The following is a 21,099-nucleotide window of genomic DNA, read 5'->3' as shown; positions in this document are numbered from 1 at the left end:
TTTTTAATACTTTTATATAGCAAAGATGCATTAAGATTTATATTTCAAATAAATGCTGTCGATGCAACTTTCTATTCTTCAAAGAATCCTGAAAAAAGTGTATCACAGTTTCCACAAAACATTAAACAGCAAAAACTGTTTTTAACATAAATAAAAATAAAATCCATTATTAATAATTGAGCACCAATTATAATAACTGCTAATATCATTAAAATATATTCCTGACCCCAAACCTTTGAATGATTGTGTGTGTGTGTGTGTATATACATTATATATATACACACTATAATATATATAAGGGCACCCTGACTGGTCTGCGGCTATGCAGCCACATACGCAACAAACTGTGATGCACTGTGTATTCTAACACCTTTCTATCAGAACCAGCATTAACTTCTTGAACAATTTGAGCTACAGTAGCTCTTCTGTTTGATCGGACCACATGGGCCAGCCTTCGCTCCCCACGTGCATCAATGAGCCTTGCTCAATGAGCCTTGCACGCTACTTGGCCATGACCCTGTCGCCGGTTCACCACTGTTCCTTCCTTGGACCACTTTTGATAGATTCTGACCACTGCAGACCAGGTCCAGATCCCACAAGAACTACAGTTTTGGAGATGCTCTGACCCAGTTGTCTAACGTTTACAATTTGCCATTAGTCAAACTCGTTTAAATCCTTATGCTTGCCCATTTTTCCTTTGCTGCCTAATATATCCCAGTCATTAACAGTTGCCGTGATGAAGAGATAATCAGTGTTATTTACTTCTCCCTTCATAATGCCATGCCTGATTGGTGTATATATGTATGTATATATTTATTTATTTATTAAATGTGCTTATTTAATATTGTTTTAAAACGTGGAATATAGTAACAATAAAAAACAAAGTATGTGTCCTCACATTTGGCTTGTAGTAAAAATATGTAGTGTACACATATTTTCACAGTGCTTTCACTAAAGCACAGCAAATGAAAGTTCAAGGCTGTAATTTATGGGATTCATTTCCCATCAAAAGTATTGCACTCATGGATCTAAAAATAGGTATGAATCCGAAAATTTAAAACGCATCTAAAGTCATTAGCACAAAAATGAAAAACAAAAGCAAACAATGTCATCACGGATCAAAAAATAATAAGTGCAAAACAATTTGAGGATAATTGGCTAGAGGAGGAGCTGTCAATCTAGAACTAGTGGACCAATGGTGACACTTAAATCGGCCCTGATTTACATGAAACTCTAATTGCAACATTTGGAAAAGCAAGTGCAGATTGTGGAAACAAGAGCGAAATGAAAAACAGAAAATGCCAGAGAATACAAAAAACAGTAATATAACCAAGAAAAACTTCATTTTGTGTGTGATTCGGATCATTTTGCATTCATATTTCAGTTGTGAGCAATATCATTTTAAAAGTGTTCAAAGTTTTGATTCATGCTTGATTTTTTTTTTTTAAATACGTTTTTAACTATTTAATTCGTGCTTATTATTTTTCAATCCATGACCATATTGTTTACTATTCTGATAATTTTGCATTTGTTTTTCAGTTTTGTTTGTTGAGTATATTTTTACCTATGTTTTTAAGTTTTTGATTCACATAATTTTTTGATCAGTGACCGCAATACATTTGACAGCTAACTAATCCTATAGTAACTGACCTTCAGGACTACTTTCTGCCCCTGGAAGTCTGTGCTAAGAAGAGGTCTCCTCCCACTCAGCTCTCTCATCGGCTCTGCGTCAAACATCTCTCTGTCCAAGCTCTTCATTAACAGTCCTGCAGAGCTCTGAAAGCATACATATGCAGGAAATGAAAGAATATCCCTCTGTTCAATTATTCGGTCCATCCCAGTGAATATTACAAAACAATTGGCTGAAACACTACTTTTGGAATTGCTTAACTGATGCCTTATTACAAAAAAATATTGATTGACAGGCACACATAGAAAGCTATCGTAGTATTGCCTTAATATAGTATCTGATACAATTTGCACCAAGTATAAGTAGCCTCTAACAACTATTTACACTTAGTGCAAAGAATATACAGCTATTTTCTTTTAGTGTAAATAGCATCTTTCTCTCTTTGCACTTTGTGTAAACAGCAGCTGCCTAATTTTAAACAATGTACATTTTTAAGCTAAAATTGAGGCTTGTAGGTACTGACAAAACAAATACTCACCATATAGCCATTGATATCAGCATCAGGAAAGATCATTGGTAACTCAGGAAAACCTCTTTTCACCAGGTCACACAGCATAGTCTGCACATCAGCACATTTCAGGCATTAACTTTTTTTAGCCAGCTGCAACCTGACCATCATTATTTACTTAATAACCCCTGATATTTGAACATATTCAAAATATATAATGCATGTTCATTTTTTTACTTGTATATTTAAATTTAACATAATTCAACATTTCTATTCTATCCCATGACCTGTTTCCATTGCAATCCACAGGCATAAAGCCATAAACACAGGATTATATAATTCTTTGCCTTTCTTAACAGTGTTTGTACTATGATTCAAATCCACTAACCAGAGGAACAGTTAACTTATATTCTCATTCAAAGAATCTGAACTCAATATCCTCTAAGAATGTGAAAGATCTTTATACACATCCAAACATACATATTGCTTCTTCTCATGGCTGATTTCTTGAAAGAGAGCATTCCTCGTCTCAGCGATCTCCTCCTTCTTCTTAAGAATCTCAGGCAGGTCCAGCTCTTCTGCCTGAAGGAAACTCACACTGATAAACTGATCATTTCCATTGGATGCAATCAGCATCATTTAGTGCAAGATCAAAATCAACATTTAGCCCCTAGTCATCTGAGATGCCAACGCGGTGTTCATTTTGTGAATTGTGGCCCCACCATGTGGTTTCTCAGAGCACATTAGATAGGACTGTTCTCACCTCCTCCATACAGCTGACCTCGACCAGTTTCCAGCGCAGCTGAGATCGCAGGGTCCGGATGCGCTTCTTCACTGCAAACAGCTCGTCTGCTTTTGGAGAGCTGCTCTGCCACTGCTGTAACTCCTGCTTAAACTGCAGTTAAACGTCATAGCTGTGACAACTGATCAATAAAACTGACCATGAAAATAATCATGCAGTGTATACAATAAATATTATGCAGTACAACTGTTTTCAACACTGATAATAAGAAATGTTTCTTGAGCATCAAATCAGCAAATTAGAAGGATCATGTGACACTGAAGACTGGGGTTATGTTGCTGAAAATGTAGCTTTGCCATCACAGGGATAAATTACATCTTAAAGGTCCCATGACATGGACTTTTTAAAAATTATTTTTTATGTTTTATGAGGTGTACTTGTATTGTTAGTATGATTTTTACATCATAAAATGTCAATTTAGAAATAAAAGCATTTTTCTATCCTGATTTTAGCTCTCATTGCTTGAATGCTCTGTTTGAATGGGCGTGTCTGATGTGAGACTTCAGTGAAAACGCCTACTGTTGTGATTGGCTGATGGAATACATGTGGAACCCCTTCTCGAATACTTTAGCTACTTTTTTTACCATTACAGCTGTCGAGATTAACGAAAGTGAAAGTGTTGTATTATAGCATTATTTTTGGATCTTTTCCCATCACATGAAAGGCTGCAGTGACGAGCATTGAGTACACAGGCAGTCTTATGTTTATCGCGTGAATGCAGTGATCTCGTCATTGCAGTGCTATTTCTCTCTAAAAATGCTTTCACCACAACTAACAGCAAAAACATTATCGATATGAATACAGTAAAAGCTTTGTTGTGCAGCATAACAGTGTCATTCATTTTAACGGCAGTTTGGGCAAGTGTGCAGATATACTCACAACGTGTGATTGACAGCTCCGAACATTATAAAGAGAGTGTTCTTTGATCGCTCTCTGTAGTTTGATCACAATTTCAATAACAGATTTGTTTCATGCTACTAGCAGAAACGATGTGAAGTTGTTCGTTTAGTCACTGGCTTGATTCACTGATGCATAAACAGTATTAAACGATTTAGTAAGAAAGTCTGCGTGAACTTGAATGATCAGCTACACATCAGAAATCACTGATCACAGATCAGGCATTAATGAACACTGTTACTCACTGTTTGTGGAGGTGCTGTCGAATCCATATCGTAAAAGTCTGTTTGTAAAGCCTGTGCTGACATTGCGACTGAATTAAATGTAAAAAATAAACAGAATCCATTTTCTCCAAATTCTCTTGGCGGGCAAAGCAGAGGAAGAGGAGGTAACCGTTTCTCGTATGACGACATATAGGGAAGATTCCAGATCGGCCCATCTAAGCTTTCATTTTCTCAAAGGCAGAGCAGGAGAAGAACCAGGGCTTGGTTTACACCTATCACAATTTCTAGCCACTGTGGGACCATAGACAGGCTAGGGGAACTTATATTAATGTAAAAAAATTGGAAATTTTCATGGGACCTTTAAAATATATTTAAATAGAAAAGTTATTTTAAAATGTAATAATAAATTGCAATAATAATATTTCACAATATTACTGTGTTTACAGTATTTTTTATTTAATTAATGCATCCTTTGTAAGCAGAAGAGAAAAAAAAAATCAACAATCAAGACTTTGACAAGTCTTCCACCTGTCAGTTAGATCCACTCCCTACTCACTTGGTCAAAGCCTGTTCATCTTCTCTATCTGGTATAGTAACAGATATTATACATTCTTTGTTCCTTCCTCTTTTAAGGTTGCTGTAATAACTCCAAGACTCAAGAAAACAGGCGCTGACCCTAATCATTTTTCCAACTTTCGCTCAATTTCCAATCTACTATTTCTTTCAAAAATATTGGAAAAGCTTGTTGCATCTCAGGTTCATGCTCACGTTTAAAAAAATAACCGGTTTGAATTTGAATAACCGGGCACACTCAATTTGTCCAGCTTCAAAAATTCAGATAATCTGTTCAATCTCACTTCATCTGTTACCACTGGTGTTCCTCAAGGCTCTGTCTTGGACCCTCTTTTATTTATCATTTACCTACCACCTTGGTTATATTTTTAGGAAACATGGCATTAGTTTTAATTGCTATGCGGACAATACCCAGATATTTGTCCTCCAAGCCAAATTCTTCCCTCTTGGACTGTCTAGAAGAGATCAAACCCTGGTTTTCGCACAATTTTCTCAAGCTAAATACTGATACAACAGAAGTTCTTTTTGTTGGCACTATATCCAATTTGGCGAAATCCAACAGCTTGCCATTTTCTATTAATAACTCTATAATTTCCCCATCTTCTCAGGTTAAGAGTCTGTCTTTTGAAACACATGTGAACAATGTTATTTACATTTATACATACACATCTGAAGTAGAGATCAGCCCTCCAAAGTATCAGCTTTTCACCATTAACCCAAGAACAGCAGCCACTCCGAGAATCTTTTACCTTTGTGTTGAGTTGGTACTTTTGCCTGATCTCCTCTAACAGACTTTGTTCTCTCTGGATGTCTCTCATGGCTTTACGAAAGGCATTGAACACTATTTTCCTTTCTTGATTGTCTTGTTCCTATGAAAAGAGTGGCAAACAAATTTTCCATTGCATTTCACGCTTTTGTTTATCTGAAATTGCACTGATGAAAGTGTAGATCAGGACAGAAACTCTTACAGACAATTCAGTACTGAGTTCTTCACACAGGGCATTGTCAGCATTCATCAGGATCTCATCCACACTTTCTGCAACATCTTCTTCAGTCACTGATGTTTTCTCCATCAAACACAAAAACTGAAAACGAACAAAGGCTTCATCTTATGGCTTTGAATAAATTACCTTTAAACAACAAACCATAGTTGTGTCCTAAATGACGCACTATACACCAATACACTATGTACGGTTATTTGTCATTCAACATCGGAGTCTGATTAATGGGATAGTTCACCCAAAAAATTAACATTCTGTCATAATTTACTCACCCTCATTTTTTTCCAAACCTGTATGAGTTTCTTTCTTCTGTTGAACACAAAATAAAACCTTTTGAAGAATGTATCTAACCAGAAAGTGGACAGCACCCATTGACTTCCATAGTATTTTTTTCCTACTATGGAAGTCAATGTGTGCCATCAACTATCTGGTTAAAATATCTTCTTTTGTGTTCAACAGAAGAAAGAAACTCATACAGGTCTGGAACAACTTGAGGGTGAGTAAGTAATGACACAATGTTCTTTTTTTGGGTGAACTATCCCTTTAATGTTGTGACAGTTGAGAGTGTGAAGTGTCCAACATTCCACACTTAAGTGCATCATCCAGGTATTTTAAGTTATTTTTGGAATTTTCAGTGTGAACAAACTACTTGCACTATTTATACTACAAAACGGCATAGAATAGTGTATAAGTACTCAAATTGGGACGCACCTCATGCCTATCCTTCCAAATTAAAAGCCAAATTGCCAAATAATTGCCTACCAGTAAAAGGAGATGTGAATTTGATGAGGTTTACATGAACAAACATACCTTGCTAAACCTGGCTGCCCAGCCGCTAAGAGCAAGGAGAGCCTCATCTGTAGCTTTTCGTGCGTTTTTGATTTTATGTTGTTTCTGCCCCTTCCACTCACAGAACTTCTCAAAAGAGTACTCTTCGGTCTCCTCCACCAGCATAACAGAGCTAAACATTGCAGTCAATGAGGATGCAACTTCCTGTAGATGCAGATGACACCGTTTAAAATGCAGTAATGAAAAGCTGTAAGATCAATCTTTACATTGTTATGTGCATTTTGACAGATATATATTTTAAACACAAGACGGTGAGGTCCGTTTTTCGTACCTCACTTAATACATCTGAGATGATTTGACTGATGCCAGATGAGATCATCTAATCGTGATAACTGATCTCTGCGAATTTGCAGATTTGAATAAAATATCTAGATTAAGTTGTGTGATATTACTACGCGTGTTCATTGGAAAGTGCAGATATATCGATATTCGAAACCATGATAAGCAATGCAGCGATTGGCTGGTGTCAAGTGACATCATATAATAATTTAAACAGGAAACAGCCAAGCAGGCAAAATTACAAAGTTGTAATAGATAAATGAAATGTGTAAATGTTTGTGACACGATTCCCAATTATTTTATAATAGACAATTTAATAAAATTTTTGGGAATTTTTCCATGATTTCTAGTATTTGTACAGGCTTTTTTCAGTGTCAAGAGTAGCCAATAGTCTACTCTTGACACTGAAATTTGACCGTTCGCAAAGACCGCCCCCTTTAGTTACTGTTGCTATGTCCGACAAGCCATGGCGCTCTCACACCACACACACGTTCTCACGGAGAGAAAATACATCATGGAGCAAAGAGGATACGGACAACACGCCGACAGACAGGACAGAGCAAGCTACTTTTGATATGAAACAAAGCCTCAACTTTAAAATGTTGTCCTTTTTTTAAGAAATGTAAACAACAAATGTTGTTTGTGGCTCTTTAATGTGTGGTGATCGCTGTAGCGCCTCAGTTAAAGCTGCTTGTGAACCGATCATCTCTTCCTTTTAGTTCATTGATAAGCATCAAATTAACATGAATTAACACTAAAATAAATAAAAAAGACGTCAGTAAACCCTGTTTTTCAAGTTCAAGTCCACCAATGAGTCTCTCAATTAGTTAAAATTGGCTCTGTCTATTATAGACTACACAACATTAAATTAAAGTGCCCCTATTATGCTTTTTCGGATATATATTTCATGGCTTTTTGCAAATGTGAAAGGTCTACAAAGTTTTAAAGATTACAACAAATAAAGCTGTTGTCTCCTCAAAGAAAGAATACATTTTGAACTGCTGAAATGAGTCTTCGGTAATTCCACTCTCACTTCCTGTTACAAACCTACGTTGGTTTACATAATGCCAGCCTATGGTCTTCATTGGCAACCCATGATCAACATTTTCTTTACCCCGCCCTCAAACACTGTAGTTGTAGTTAAGGCCTGGAAGAGTTTGGATTGTGTTGTCGACATGTCAAGAAGACACTGTTTTCTGCACTGCAAATTTACTTTGCAAGCACTTCCAAAGGATGAGGACTCGAATTGAAATGGTAAAACCGCCGCCATTGTTACTGTTCATATCGGTTTGGCAGTTCATGCATTTGGACTATGTGTATACAAGTGCTGAGGAAACCTCCGGAGCTGAAATTCAGATAACGGGAGTTTTTTCCGACACGCGCTGTAAGCAGTAGACCACTGATCACAACAGACTGGCCAATTGACCAATCAGAGCAGAGTAGGTTCGCGGAAAGGAGGGGTTTAGAGAGACTGAATCCTTGATCGAACCATTTCAGACACTGAAAAAAGAGGTGATGCTGTAAAGTATATTGAGAAAATTTTAGTTTTTCTTGACTTTAGATGCATGTAAATAAATTGTAGGAGACCTTCAAAACTAAATTAGGAACATTTAATACAGCATATAAGGGGCACATTACAATTAAAATATAAATACAAATACAAATACCATAATAGTATATAAATAAAACAAAAAAAAGGGAAATTTCTTCACTGCATACCTTTAGCTTGTCCAAGCGTTCATTGATTGGCAGCTTGTCCACCTCTTTCAGGAAGTCGTCTATAGCAGCTAAAAGAGCATCACGGGCCTCATTCCTGCTGTTCACCAGTGACTCTATTTCCACCATCTGACAGAACACACACAAACATCTCACAAGCAATGTCATTGCAAACGAAGGACGACAGGGAATGTGATTCCTAACAACAATAGTTCACTCATACACCTTTTTAGTAAAAACTCTTTTTTTGAGCCACAGAGATATTCTTTTACACCTAAACTCATTTCATTCATTCATTGATCAGAAGAATGTATATTTTACTCACGGTTTGACAGCCTCTTAGATTCTCCAAGGTTTCATCATAAGCTTTCCATGCAAGCTCCACCCTCTCGGAGCTCAACGGCCCTGAGATCCTGTAGTTCATGATTATGGTGATGGACTCCAACAGGCGATCTTCATCAGTGGAGCATGGATTACTCTTCCTGAGGTTCAAACCCATAATAATGGCAAGTGCATCTCTGAATCAACAACACTTATACATTAAAACCAATGATAACTATTTTTTTTCTGCCCATTTCTCTATTTGGTAGGATAGTTGCAATGCAGTTTGCAATGTGTTCTGTGTGGATTTTATTGCTATGTGTTTATTTTGTGTTGCTATGCAGTCGCTAGGGTGTTCTGGGTATTTGCTAGGTGGCTGTTTAAAAGAGCCCACCTCCAAGTCTACAGACATGTGACCTTTAATTCTATTACATTTTTGCGAAAATTGTACATCCAATGTAAAAAAAACAAAAACAATTGACCAATCAGAATAAAGTATTTTGCCTTAGCAAGCAACACTAATTAATAATAAAAATACAAGAGAACATCATAAGATACATCTAACCTTTTGGACCTTGATAAGCCCAAATGGGAAAATAGAATGATGTTGAAAGAAAAAGATATCTATGAAAACCCTATTTAAATTTTTGTAAGAAGAAAATGTTTGCCTTAGTTTCCTCAGAGAATCCACTTTCTTAGCCAGCTGGGAAATTCTGCTTGCAACTGTTGTAGGATGTTTATGTTCAGTCTCCTTTGTCTTCTCATAACTCTCCTTCACTATCTGCAAAATATGAACAAACCTTTATAAACCTGTGTCATGACCTAAAACACGCTGAACAATCAACACCCAATAAAAACATGCACCTGGAGCTCTAATTTGGCCTCCTCTAGCTGCTGCCCCAGGAGAGATGCATTCAGCTGGATGGCACTCCCTTCCTCTTTTAGCTTCTTGATCTGAAAGTCCTTCTCATTTATCGCCTCTCTCATCCTCTGGGTACACAAAACAGCACAGAGCCACAGATTATATCAGGCATGTTCTCACATGTAACCAGGGTTTTCACTTTCATTAATCAAGTGTGATTTCTTACATACTTGGTTCTCATTTTCATTATGCTGCATCAATGTACGTACAATACCATTCAAAGGTTTGGAGTCAGTAAGAGGCTGCATTTATTTGATCAAAAATATAGTACAAACAATATAATATGTTACAAATGTTACAATTTCAAGAACCATTTCAGTCCGGATTTAGATCAGGCCATAGTACTGAGACTGCTCTCGTCCGGGTCACACATTATCTTCTTATTTCCGCTGATATGGGTGCCTGTAGTATCTTAGTATTGTTAGACATCACTGCTGCACATTTGATACAATATCTCATGCTGTCCTTCTTGAAAGATTGTCTGTATGGCTAGGAATCTCTGGTACTGTATTAGAATGGTTTACATCTTATCTCACAAATTGATTTCAGTTTGTGTCTTTGGGGGAAAACAAATATTTACAATCATTAGTTCAGCAGGGTGTCCCACAAGGGTCTGTGCATGGTCCCATCTTATTCAACATCTATATGTTGCCTCTGGGTAACATAATTCGTAAGTTTGGGCTAGGATTTAATTTTTATGCTGACGATACACAGATCTACATCAGCATGCACCCTAACCCAAACCTTGAGGTCACAGCCCTTAGCAACTGCTGGGATGAGATAAGAAAATTCTTGTGCATCCAGATTTTTAAGTTCTTCGTCTGCACATCAACATCTCTCCTTAAACTAAATATTTCAGAACTGATTACTGTCAATGACTTTGTTAACCCATCTTTTCAAGTGCGCACTCTTAGCGTTAGTTTTGACACTGAACTTATGTTCGACGCTCACATTAAAAATGTCTCAATTTTTTCATCTTAGAAATATCGCTAGATTACGACCAATTCTATCGCTGCCAGATGCAGAAAGGCTTATTCACGCCTTCATTACATCGAGGCTTGATTACTGCAATGCGGTCTATTCGGGTCTTCCAAATCGGTCCATCAAAAAATTACAATATTTACAAAATTCAGCCGCCCGGTTATTGACACACACAAATACTTAACAACATATTTCTCCGGTACTCTTTGATTTGCATTGGCGGCCGATACACGCACGTATCGAATTCAAAACCTTGGTTTTAACATATAAAGCCATTCATGGAACGGCCCCTGCTTATCTCTGCAGTTTGGTCACCGCTCATACTCCTGCACGCTCTTTGCGCTCTTCCAGGTCATGCATCCTCCAGCAGCTCCGACATAATCTAAATTCCAAGGGTGGTCGAGCATTCTCGGTCTCAGCACCACGTCTATGGAATGCTCTACCACCGGAAATTAGAGTCTCTCCAACATTAGATTGTTTTAAGAAGTCTTTAAAGACACACCTTTTTAGAGCTGCTTATTGTAACTAAATGTGACTATTTTATTGTATTTCATTGTTATTATTCTTTATTGTATGACGTGTAGCGCTTTGAGTTTTAAGAAAAGCGCGTTAGAAAGAAAATCTATTATTATACTTTTTTTCAAGATTCTCTGATGAATAGAAAGTTCAAAAGAACAGCATGTATATGAAATAGAAATATTTTGTCACATTATAAATATCTTTACTGTAACCTTTGATACATTTAATGTGTCCTTGTAGAATAAAAGATACACTAAATATTCAACTATTTTACTGATCTGCCCGCATTGACACTATATGATAAATGAACTGAGCTGGATGACATCACCGTTTTCTCCAGGGCAGCTATACAGCCGAATCAAATTCTGTTGCATTATTTTCCTGTTTAACACTGTGAAGCTGCTTTGAAACAATCGGCATTGTAAAAAATGATGATATGATAATGAAATGATATTTAAATATGATATAAAAATTCAATTGAAATTTCATGAATCTCACAACCAATTTCAAAATCAACAAAAACTAATACTAGCCTAACTAACAAAAGTAAAAAACAAAAACACTCAAGCTCACTGAAGACAAGTACACAGTCAATGATACAATAGGAACAAAGAAAATAATTACAAGCAATAGGACAAAAAAATACAATAGAACAAAGACAAATGAATGAAATAGACCTACCTGAAAACCTTTAAGTGCTAGAAATAAACAAAAAATACAATTGAACAAAGCAGGTTTATTAGGCTGCTATGCTTTCACTTCAAGAGCGAATGCACTGATCTAATGATACACGTGCTTTCTTTCTCAACCAATTACGTTTACATAAACGACTGTGGTTCATTTCACCACTTCTGACACGTGTTCAAAGTTTCATGAGTTTTCAAGCATGTTTAGGCCCTCAAAAATGTGATTCATTTCGGAAAAGAATAATAATAGACCGAGCAATTCCAATAGGGTCCTCACACCATCACTGCTCAGGCCCTAATAAACAGTGATTTTCAACCACCTGTGAAACAGTAGACCGTTGGCAGGCCCAACCCGGGTCACCTCAAGTCTACTGTGGACGTGTTACGGTCCAAAAGAAAATAAATAAATAAATAATTGATGGCTCAACACGCAACCAGCTATCAGAAGAGAATTAGCAGTTGAGGACCACTGATTTATAATGATTAGATGTGCAGTGAATGTGGTTATAAAATGAAATTCGTTGATAAAACATTTGAGAGAATGAGAAAGCGTCACCTGTAGTTCAGACTCGGTTTCATTTGGCATCTGCTCAGTATCCTGTGAGGACAACTGCTGTCCATCTCCACCTGCCTTCGAGGCCTTGATCTCAATAAGAGGTTCCTGACCAACATTCATTTTCTCCACAGGCTGGAGAGCAATGACGGTTTTCTGCTCCCTAAAACATGTAGAAAAACATGGATTCATAACTCAGAACATTCAAGATACTGTATTTTTATGAAACTCATATGGGTGGTACATCCTACAGCCAAGGCTTTATCTTTAAAGTCACCATGAAATCAAAATGGACATTTTTTATTGAATATTTTTGTGTTTTTTATTATTATTATAAACATGCACATCAATATTTTATTTTTTTTGTATTCATGGGCCCTCGTAATCTTTCATCAAAATAACTCTTCCAGCGATCCAATCAATTCTCCATGGACAAAATCAAGTCCCGCCCCACATTTTTTCTGGTTAGAAAAGCGGTTTCACTTGGATTTACGTCACAATAGGAAAGAAAAGTATATCGCAACTTTCATTTCATGCAATATTGTCTGTGTGTCTCAAACCTTACTTAATAACTTGAGGTTTCTGGTCTGAGAATATTGGCCGCAATTTGGGCATGCATCCTAATGAAGAGCCAAGTGTGTCCAACTCCCCCGGGTTCCTGGTGGGCCATAGTCCTGTGCGCTCCTGCAGGTTTACTGTGGGAAGGGAGTTCTCCCTTTTGCCTGGGAGACTGACTTTGGCAAACTTAAATTTCAACAGCTCCTCACCAATGTCAAGATTCCCCTGGAAGGCTTCAACCAGGATGGTTCCGTCAAAGCAAACAGACTTTTTATGGACACGCAACTTTTTTCCATGAATTATATTGTGAAGGAAGGACTTCCCCTAGTGGATAACAACAGTTGCAACAGTTTTATCTGAGTCAGAGTGAAACATTTCATGGTAAACAAATATTAAGATGCATTTGAATTCATATGTATAGGTGAACTGTCCATTCTGTAAAACAGTTTTGTCAGATACCTGTGAAAAAAGTGGGGAATCCTGCTCACTTGACACATGAAAGCCCCAGAACTTGTACTTTTTTGCCAGTCCTGTTGTCTGCAGTTCTTCTGGGAGTTCAACCAAATCAGACCGACTGACAATCTCCATATTTCCATAGTCAACGTACAAAATATAGAACTGAGCAGAAAAAAAAAAGTAAAACCTTATATGATATTCTTGAGAACCACATCAGTGTTAAATGTATGAAAAAAACAGCTCTGTACTTTTCTAATCATTCAAAAAGTTATCATTTAATAGTCATCAAAGAAACGTTGTCCACTATGTAAAAAAAAATGGCACCATTTGATTTTGGTCACAGAATAAATAAATCACAGGTGACTTAAACTGAACAAACTATTTCTATAACGTCTAAGGCCACTGTCATATCATCCAATAAAAAATAAATAATTCTGACCGACTTCTATAGAGAGTGCCTTCCAGAAGCATTTTTTCCATTCATTTTTCCCACAGGGATTTTTTTTTTAAACGTATTAATTTAGGAGTTATAAGCCATGAACCAAACCAACCAGCAACGAGGTGAATAACTTAAAATTCACATAAAAACTCTGATCAGTGAACATAAACAGAAGCTCAACCGAACCTGCTTGATGCAAAAGAACAAACCTCTTGCTGAAGCTCCAACGTGACGTATAACACACGAGAATGAACCTCATTGGTTCTTGCTGAAGCTCAAACGTGCTGCGTAACACAAGGATGAACCTCATTTGTTCTTGCTGAAGCTCAAACGTGCTGCGTAACACGAGAATGAACCTCATTGGTTCTTGCTGAAGCTCAAATGTGCTGCGTAACACGAGGATGAACCTCATTGGTTCTTGCTGAAGCTCAAATGTGCTGCGTAACACGAGGATGAACCTCATTGGTTCTTGCGGAAGCTCAAACGTGCTGCGTAACACGAGAATGAACCTCATTGGTTCTTGCTGAAGCTCAAACGTGCTGCGTAACACGAGGATGAACCTCATTGGTTCTTGCTGAAGCTCAAATGTGCTGCGTAACACGAGGATGAACCGCATTGGTTCTTGCGGAAGCTCAAACGTGCTGCGTAACACGAGAATGAACCTCATTGGTTCTTGTTGAAGCTCAAATGTGCTGCGTAACACGAGAATGAACCTCATTGGTTCTTGCGGAAGCTCTATCATGATGCGTAACAAGAGAATGAACCTCATTGGTTCTTGCTGAAGCTCTAACGTGCTGCGTAACACGAGGATGAACCTCATTGGTTCTTGCTGAAGCTCAAACGTGACGTATAACACACGAGAATGAACCTCATTGGTTCTTGCGGAAGCTCTATCATGATGCGTAACAAGAGAATAAACCTCATTGGTTCTTGCTGAAGCTCTAACGTGCTGCGTAACACGAGGATGAACCTCATTGGTTCTTGCGGAAGCTCAAACGTGCTGCGTAACACGAGAATTAACCTTATTGGTTCTTGCTGAAGCTCAAACGTGACGTATAACACACGAGAATGAACCTCATTGGTTCTTGTGGAAGCTCTATCATGATGCGTAACAAGAGAATGAACCTCATTGATTCTTGCTGAAGCTCTAACGTGCTGCGTAACTAGAGGATGAACCTCATTGGTTCTTGCTGAAGCTCAAACGTGCTGCGTAACACGAGAATTAACCTCATTGGTTCTTGCTGAAGCTCAAACGTGACGTATAACACACGAGAATGAACCTCATTGGTTCTTGCGGAAGCTCTATCATGATGCGTAACAAGAGAATGAACCTCATTGGTTCTTGCTGAAGCTCAAACGTGATGCGTAACACGAGAATGAACCTCATTGGTTCTTGCTGAAGCTCAAACGTGATGCGTAACATGAGAATGAACCTCATTGGTTTTTGCAGAAGCTCTAACGTGCTGCATAACATGAGAACGAACCTCATTGATCTCGCACGTGAAGGGAACATGCTTGAGCTTCCGTTTACCACAACTGATATGTGAGTAGATGTATATGTGAATAAAAGCCTAAATTAAATCTGCTCATCATATAAAGCCATCATGTCTCTTTAAATATTTTGGACTAAACCGCTCGATTAATATGGATTAGTTTACGATATCTTTATGAAATCTCTTTTTGAAGCCTCAAAGTGGTAGTTGCGAAGCTGCCAATGGAGGGACAGAAAGCTCTCAGATTCCATAAAAGATGTTCATTTGTGTTCTGAAAATGAAGGAAAGTCTTACAGGTTTGGAATTTACATTTTTGGGTGAACTATCCCTTTAAAGCTAAAGCTAACCCTAAACCTCAACCTAACCATTACCGGGGACTGTGGGAATAAACTGGTGAGTTTCTAAATACGACACAATGCAGATGATTCTTGATTTGTAACATCTTTTTACAAACCTTGTCTTCTGTTTGCTGTTGCACTGAACACCTGTACCAGCAATTGTCCTCTGAATATCGTGCCCCATAGACCTACACAGGAAAATGGGAGTCAAGAGTCAAATCTAAACTTGTAGACTATTCCTATTTGTCCATATATTACTTGCCTTGTGAGAACTTGGCCTTCCCATCAGTATAGGGGCAATGGGGCATTTTTCTGTCAGCATTACATTTATCTTCTCATGTATTTTGTCTGTTACATTCTGATGAAACAAAAACCCAGCCAATGATTGAACAAATTAGACAACAAAAAACAGTAATTCTGTTAGAAATGTTGTAGCAAATTTATGTTTTTGACTCAATAGGCCTAAACTAGCTTAACATTTTGTTTGTTTCTGCAGAGAATCACCTGCAGCACCTTTTAATCCGTTTGATATGACAAAGAGAGGTAAACAGAAAGCTTACCTGAGCCCAAAACGTGATGGCATCCACAACATGAGTGACAACCACGAGTTCCACTAGATAAATAATAACGATAACCAAGGCTCAACAAACATCGTATAAACAAAACGGGCAATGACGACATCGAAAACCAGGAGAAAAGCTGCAACTTACTTTTTTCAGGCTGGATCCCGGACTGATCCATGAGATTTTCCTAAAATCAACAACATGGCAGCCATGTTAGTTTTTCGTTTTCCACGAGTCTCAATTTGACAGTAATGAGCGTTAGAACATAATTTCGTTCGTCTTACCAATGTTTAGCAATGTTTTGCTAACTTAAAAATCCACAGGCTAACGATGGTATCTTGTTGCTTTAGTGTTTTGCCCTTCAAAGTAAATAATTGAAGCATATGCTATTTTAATATTACCAGATATAATTTTGACTGCAACTAAATATTATTTTAGATAACTGTAAAATTCTGACCTTTAATAAAAATTCAAATAAAATCTAATCCTTGTAGTAGTGACGTCCGTTGTCAACAACTTGGTTTTATAACTCGAATCTTTTCAATGAATCACCTGAACCGGTCTGAACTAAAAAAGGTCTGAACGAATCGATCACGAATCATACCGATCCGAACAGTTCGTAAATCAACAACCGATAACTGAATGAACCAAATTAATTACTGCATCAAACTGATTAAACAACTGCCTAAACAGTCTTATTAATCAAACTCGAATGCGATAAACAGCAAAATATGCAGAAATATGGCTTAGTTTATGGTAAGTTTTTGTTGTTTTGTTTTTTTGAGGGGTGGGGGTTGTCTTTTTATTTAGACAAATTAAATAATTAAAAGGAATTTAAGGGAATAAAGAGGAAATAAGAACAGTAAAAAGAAGTAGCATACAAGGTAGCCTAGTTGTGAATTAATCCATTAAATTAATGCAAATAATATTTTTCTCAAAAAATATGCACACATTCACACTTTGTATGTTTAATACGTGTTTAATATGTCAATAATGTAAAAAGAAGAAGAAGAAAAAAGGAACAAAAACAAACGTTTCTTGTCTCGTCACATTCAGTAATGAATGACATAATTTAAATTATTTATTATAAAAAATGTAAACTTAAAAAAGTTGAGTACAGTTTGCATCACTGTATGCTACTGTGGGTCGTGAAACCTATCCATTAGGGACTTGTCCCCCTCAATGCCTATGGTGGTTGGCCCTGCTCTACAGAAAAAAAAATTTTGTTATTCACTTTGAGTCAGTGTCAGTTTAATAGCAGTCAATGTTTCAAAATGTGTCAATTATGAAGCGAAGTCGACTCTAAAGCAGTACTGCTGACTAGTTTCATTATCCAGCTGAATTCAATTCAAGTTTTGATCTCATCAAGTAGTGTCAGCTCAGTCAAATCAATAATATTACTGAATATTAAGTGTCCCCGACTAAGCAAGTCAAAGGCAACAGTGGTAAGGAACCCCGGGGATCAGACATGGAGACCATTCATTGCTGTCGGGGAGCTGCTACGGAGAAATCCGGCACTCTTTGGAAGAGTGATATGAGTATGTGGCACTCACTTTTCCAAAAAGGACTACCCAAACTGCAGAGCTGCCACAGCTCCATACATCACAGGAGTTTCAGGACAGCTGTGCAGGCCAACAGTCTCAGGCTGGAAGTTAGGGAGGATATCCTCATAAGGGATGGTAAGTATGGGTTAGGCGCCCTAACTTCCAGTCTGAGACTGCTTGCCTGTAGTTTCAGCCTGAGACACCACGCCCACGGACCATTGAAAACACACAAAATGGGAAACACTTTGGGAGATTCGAAGTCATCTGATTGGTTGTATTCTACAGGATTTCCAGGAGACGTGTATGTCGCATTCTTTAATAGTCCACCTGAAAAAAAGCCCATGATGTGACGCCAAACGCCCTAATGGAAGAGGAAATTTGTGATGATGAGCGCTTATCAAGATCAACTAAACACCATTTCCAAAAGTAGGCCTATGTGAAGTTCACGGCACAGACTTTTTAAAAGATGTTTCACACGCAGGTTCATTTTCAGTTCAGACATTGTTCATTTTACGCCCCATAAATATGACGCTAAACAAAACTAACTAATTGGTTGCTTTACATGTCAGTCAGATGGCCTTTTGGGTGGTCCTTTGCCAATGAAAGCTGTTATGGTGTCCAGACCTTCTGCCGTCAGTGGGTGCCTCTCAATCAGAAGGTTGTGTCCTCGAAAGGCTAACGTATATCTCGACTGCCACGCCATCAAGTGCCCCTTAATAAAAAGCACTTGAGAAGGTCTGGTCTAGGAAGGACACACTATAGGATGCAGCCTTCTGGTTGAGCAGCACCCATAGCTGCATCCCAATTCAGAGATTGCATCCTTCGAAGGCTATCCACCATTTTCATAAATGAGCCTATGCATTTTAGATTACGGCAGGCACTTCCATTTTGGTGTTCACAAATAAAGTACTTGAATATCTAACGATACAAAAAAAAATTAAAATGTTGACATAGGCTATCTTACCAAGATGTGATTAGTTTATACTCTTGTGTACAAATTAACCACATTTAGACATGAACCACTGATCTATATGCCTGGATTGCTCATTGCATTCTAAACTGTCATCAGGCGGTAAAACCACCGGAAGTGTTCGAGCGGCCATCTTATTCCCTACCAGCAGAGGGCATGACAAAACATTGACCTAAAATCATATCACCCGATTTGCAGCGTCTCAGTCTCACAGGATTAGATATGTGTGCAAGTTAATAGTTACTTTATATGTTATTTGTAATGTTTATGGTCTTTTCGGAGAGGATAAGTCCTATATTGAAATCGTTGATGTGGGTGTGTCTACTGCACGCATACAACACAGGTAACTGACCAAACACAAAACTATATTTCTTTGTTTATAACTGACCTATTGGTAAGCCCCGCCCCCCTTAGTTACTGTTGCTAACTCGGACAAACAAACCGAGTCTTACAATGTTCAGCTGTCAGTATATCGCATAACCATGTTGTTTCAACCATATACATTCAATATATATATAACCAAAATTTACATATACAAGAAGAAATATATATAAATAAATAAAAAATACAGGTCATATACTAGGGAAACATTTACATTGGTCACAGGATTGTAAATAGGTTAACAGGGCTGACTTAAAGAGTGGAAAGGAAGAGATGGACCTTAAGGAACAAGGTAAGCTGTTCCAATCAAAGGGGGCTTTGAATTTGAAAGCACATCTTACAATTTCTTTTGATATATTTGGGACAGAAAAAAAGAGATGATCAAGGTGTCTCAGGCCATAAGTTGACCTATATGGGACTAAATATTGCTTCAAGTAAAGAGGATAATTAAAAAAGGTACATTTATAAACAAACTGAAACCAGTGTAGCTGTCGTCTGGCCTTAAGTGATAAAAGATTCAATTGTTGGTACATTTAACAATGATGGGTTAGGAACGGACATCTCAACACAAATCAACAGAGACTGTTATAGACAACATTTAAGGGTTTCAGGCATGATTCTGTTGTACTCATATAAACAAAGTCAGTGTAATCAATAATTGGAAATAATAGCTGAGTTACAAGTCTTCATCTAATCAGTGGTGGGAAACAATTAATTGAACGATATAATAATCTTAAATTATAGTTTACTTTTCTCACTATATGAGGCCTAAAGGAGAGGCTAGAATCGAGCCAAAGGCCCAAATATTTGAATTCTCCATAGGTATACCATCTGAGAATTTAATTGATAGACTATTACCTTGGTTATGTCGGGCAGACCAAGTGGAAAAAAACATACTGTTCGATTGACTTTTATTCAGTTTAAGTCTGTTATCCGAAAACCACCTTTGAATAATATTAAAATCGAATTGCAGTGAGGATTGAATCAAATTAATATCACGTTTTGAAGAATAAATAACTGTATTATCAGCATACAGGAGAATTTGACTATCAGAGCACATTTGAGGGAGGTCATTAATAAAAAATTTAAATAAAAGAGGGCCTAAACAAGAACCTTGAGGAACACCTTTTTCCATTATCATGAACTGAGAGAATCGTTGACAATTACACACTGACGCCTGTAATGAAGATATGAACTAAACCATAAAATGGACTGTTTGGAAAGACCAATGTTAAATAATTTATCTTGGAGAATATAATGATCAACCAGATCAAACGCTTTGGTTGGATCTATAAATATTCAGAATCAGAAAGAGCTTTATTGCCAAGTGTGCTTGCACACACAAGGAATTTTTCTTGGTGCTGAAGCTTCCAGTGCACATATACAATACAAACACAACAAGAACATAATAATACAAATTCTAAGAATAAAAATATGAAAAAAAGTATAAAAAATATAAGGTCACAGTTACGTTTAGTCAGAGTAAACATTTACAGATTATGAACATATTTAAAGTATTTGAGTAGTATGAATATATAAATATAAATAATCTCCTGAGTTTAGAAGATTGCACTAAACAGTCAGAGTATTGCACTTTAGGGGTAGGGTGACCACCATCAGACAAACCAAATGTGGGACAATTACTAAGTTAATGTGGGACATGTTACCGACACTAAAACATAACCTGAAACTGTTACATAATATCTATCTAACTTAATAAAAACATATGTATTCTGCCTTTCAGATGATAAAAATACTTTGTTCTTTAGTCCCTTCCAGAAAACACCATTACATCACGATGTAACATTTTACATGTCATTTAAATTCAATTTAACTGTTCAAGAGGGAAATGGCCTGTGGGAAGAAACTGTTCCTGTGCCTAGATGTTATAGTGGC

At 37.3% G+C, this 21,099-nt stretch overlaps 2 protein-coding genes across 2 annotated transcripts in view; one reads left to right on the top strand and one right to left on the bottom strand.

The window, feature by feature from the left end:
* Positions 1-16,486, bottom strand: part of stk31 (serine/threonine kinase 31) — a gene marked incomplete at both ends in the record, with an annotated part of 33,218 nt that extends 16,732 nt beyond the window's left edge. Inside the window, 18 exons of the mRNA XM_079838087.1 lie at positions 1,651-1,776; positions 2,169-2,249; positions 2,619-2,720; positions 2,902-3,033; positions 5,384-5,503; positions 5,603-5,719; positions 6,446-6,628; positions 8,483-8,608; positions 8,805-8,961; positions 9,469-9,581; positions 9,665-9,790; positions 12,465-12,624; positions 13,027-13,343; positions 13,479-13,637; positions 15,862-15,933; positions 16,008-16,103; positions 16,306-16,358; positions 16,456-16,486. Of these exons, the coding sequence (XP_079694213.1) occupies positions 1,651-1,776; positions 2,169-2,249; positions 2,619-2,720; positions 2,902-3,033; positions 5,384-5,503; positions 5,603-5,719; positions 6,446-6,628; positions 8,483-8,608; positions 8,805-8,961; positions 9,469-9,581; positions 9,665-9,790; positions 12,465-12,624; positions 13,027-13,343; positions 13,479-13,637; positions 15,862-15,933; positions 16,008-16,103; positions 16,306-16,358; positions 16,456-16,486 (2,271 nt within the window). The remainder of the gene's footprint in view (positions 1-1,650; positions 1,777-2,168; positions 2,250-2,618; positions 2,721-2,901; positions 3,034-5,383; positions 5,504-5,602; positions 5,720-6,445; positions 6,629-8,482; positions 8,609-8,804; positions 8,962-9,468; positions 9,582-9,664; positions 9,791-12,464; positions 12,625-13,026; positions 13,344-13,478; positions 13,638-15,861; positions 15,934-16,007; positions 16,104-16,305; positions 16,359-16,455) is intronic.
* The window catches only part of gtf3c6 (general transcription factor IIIC, polypeptide 6, alpha), a 1,355,101-nt gene that overhangs the window by 950,562 nt on the left and 383,440 nt on the right, over positions 1-21,099 (top strand). The window lies entirely within an intron of this gene.

This window comes from Gobio gobio (assembly GCF_949357685.1).
Source record: "Gobio gobio genome assembly, chromosome: 15".
Taxonomy (NCBI): Eukaryota; Metazoa; Chordata; class Actinopteri; order Cypriniformes; family Gobionidae; genus Gobio; species Gobio gobio.
This window is presented reverse-complemented; position numbering and strand designations above follow the sequence as displayed.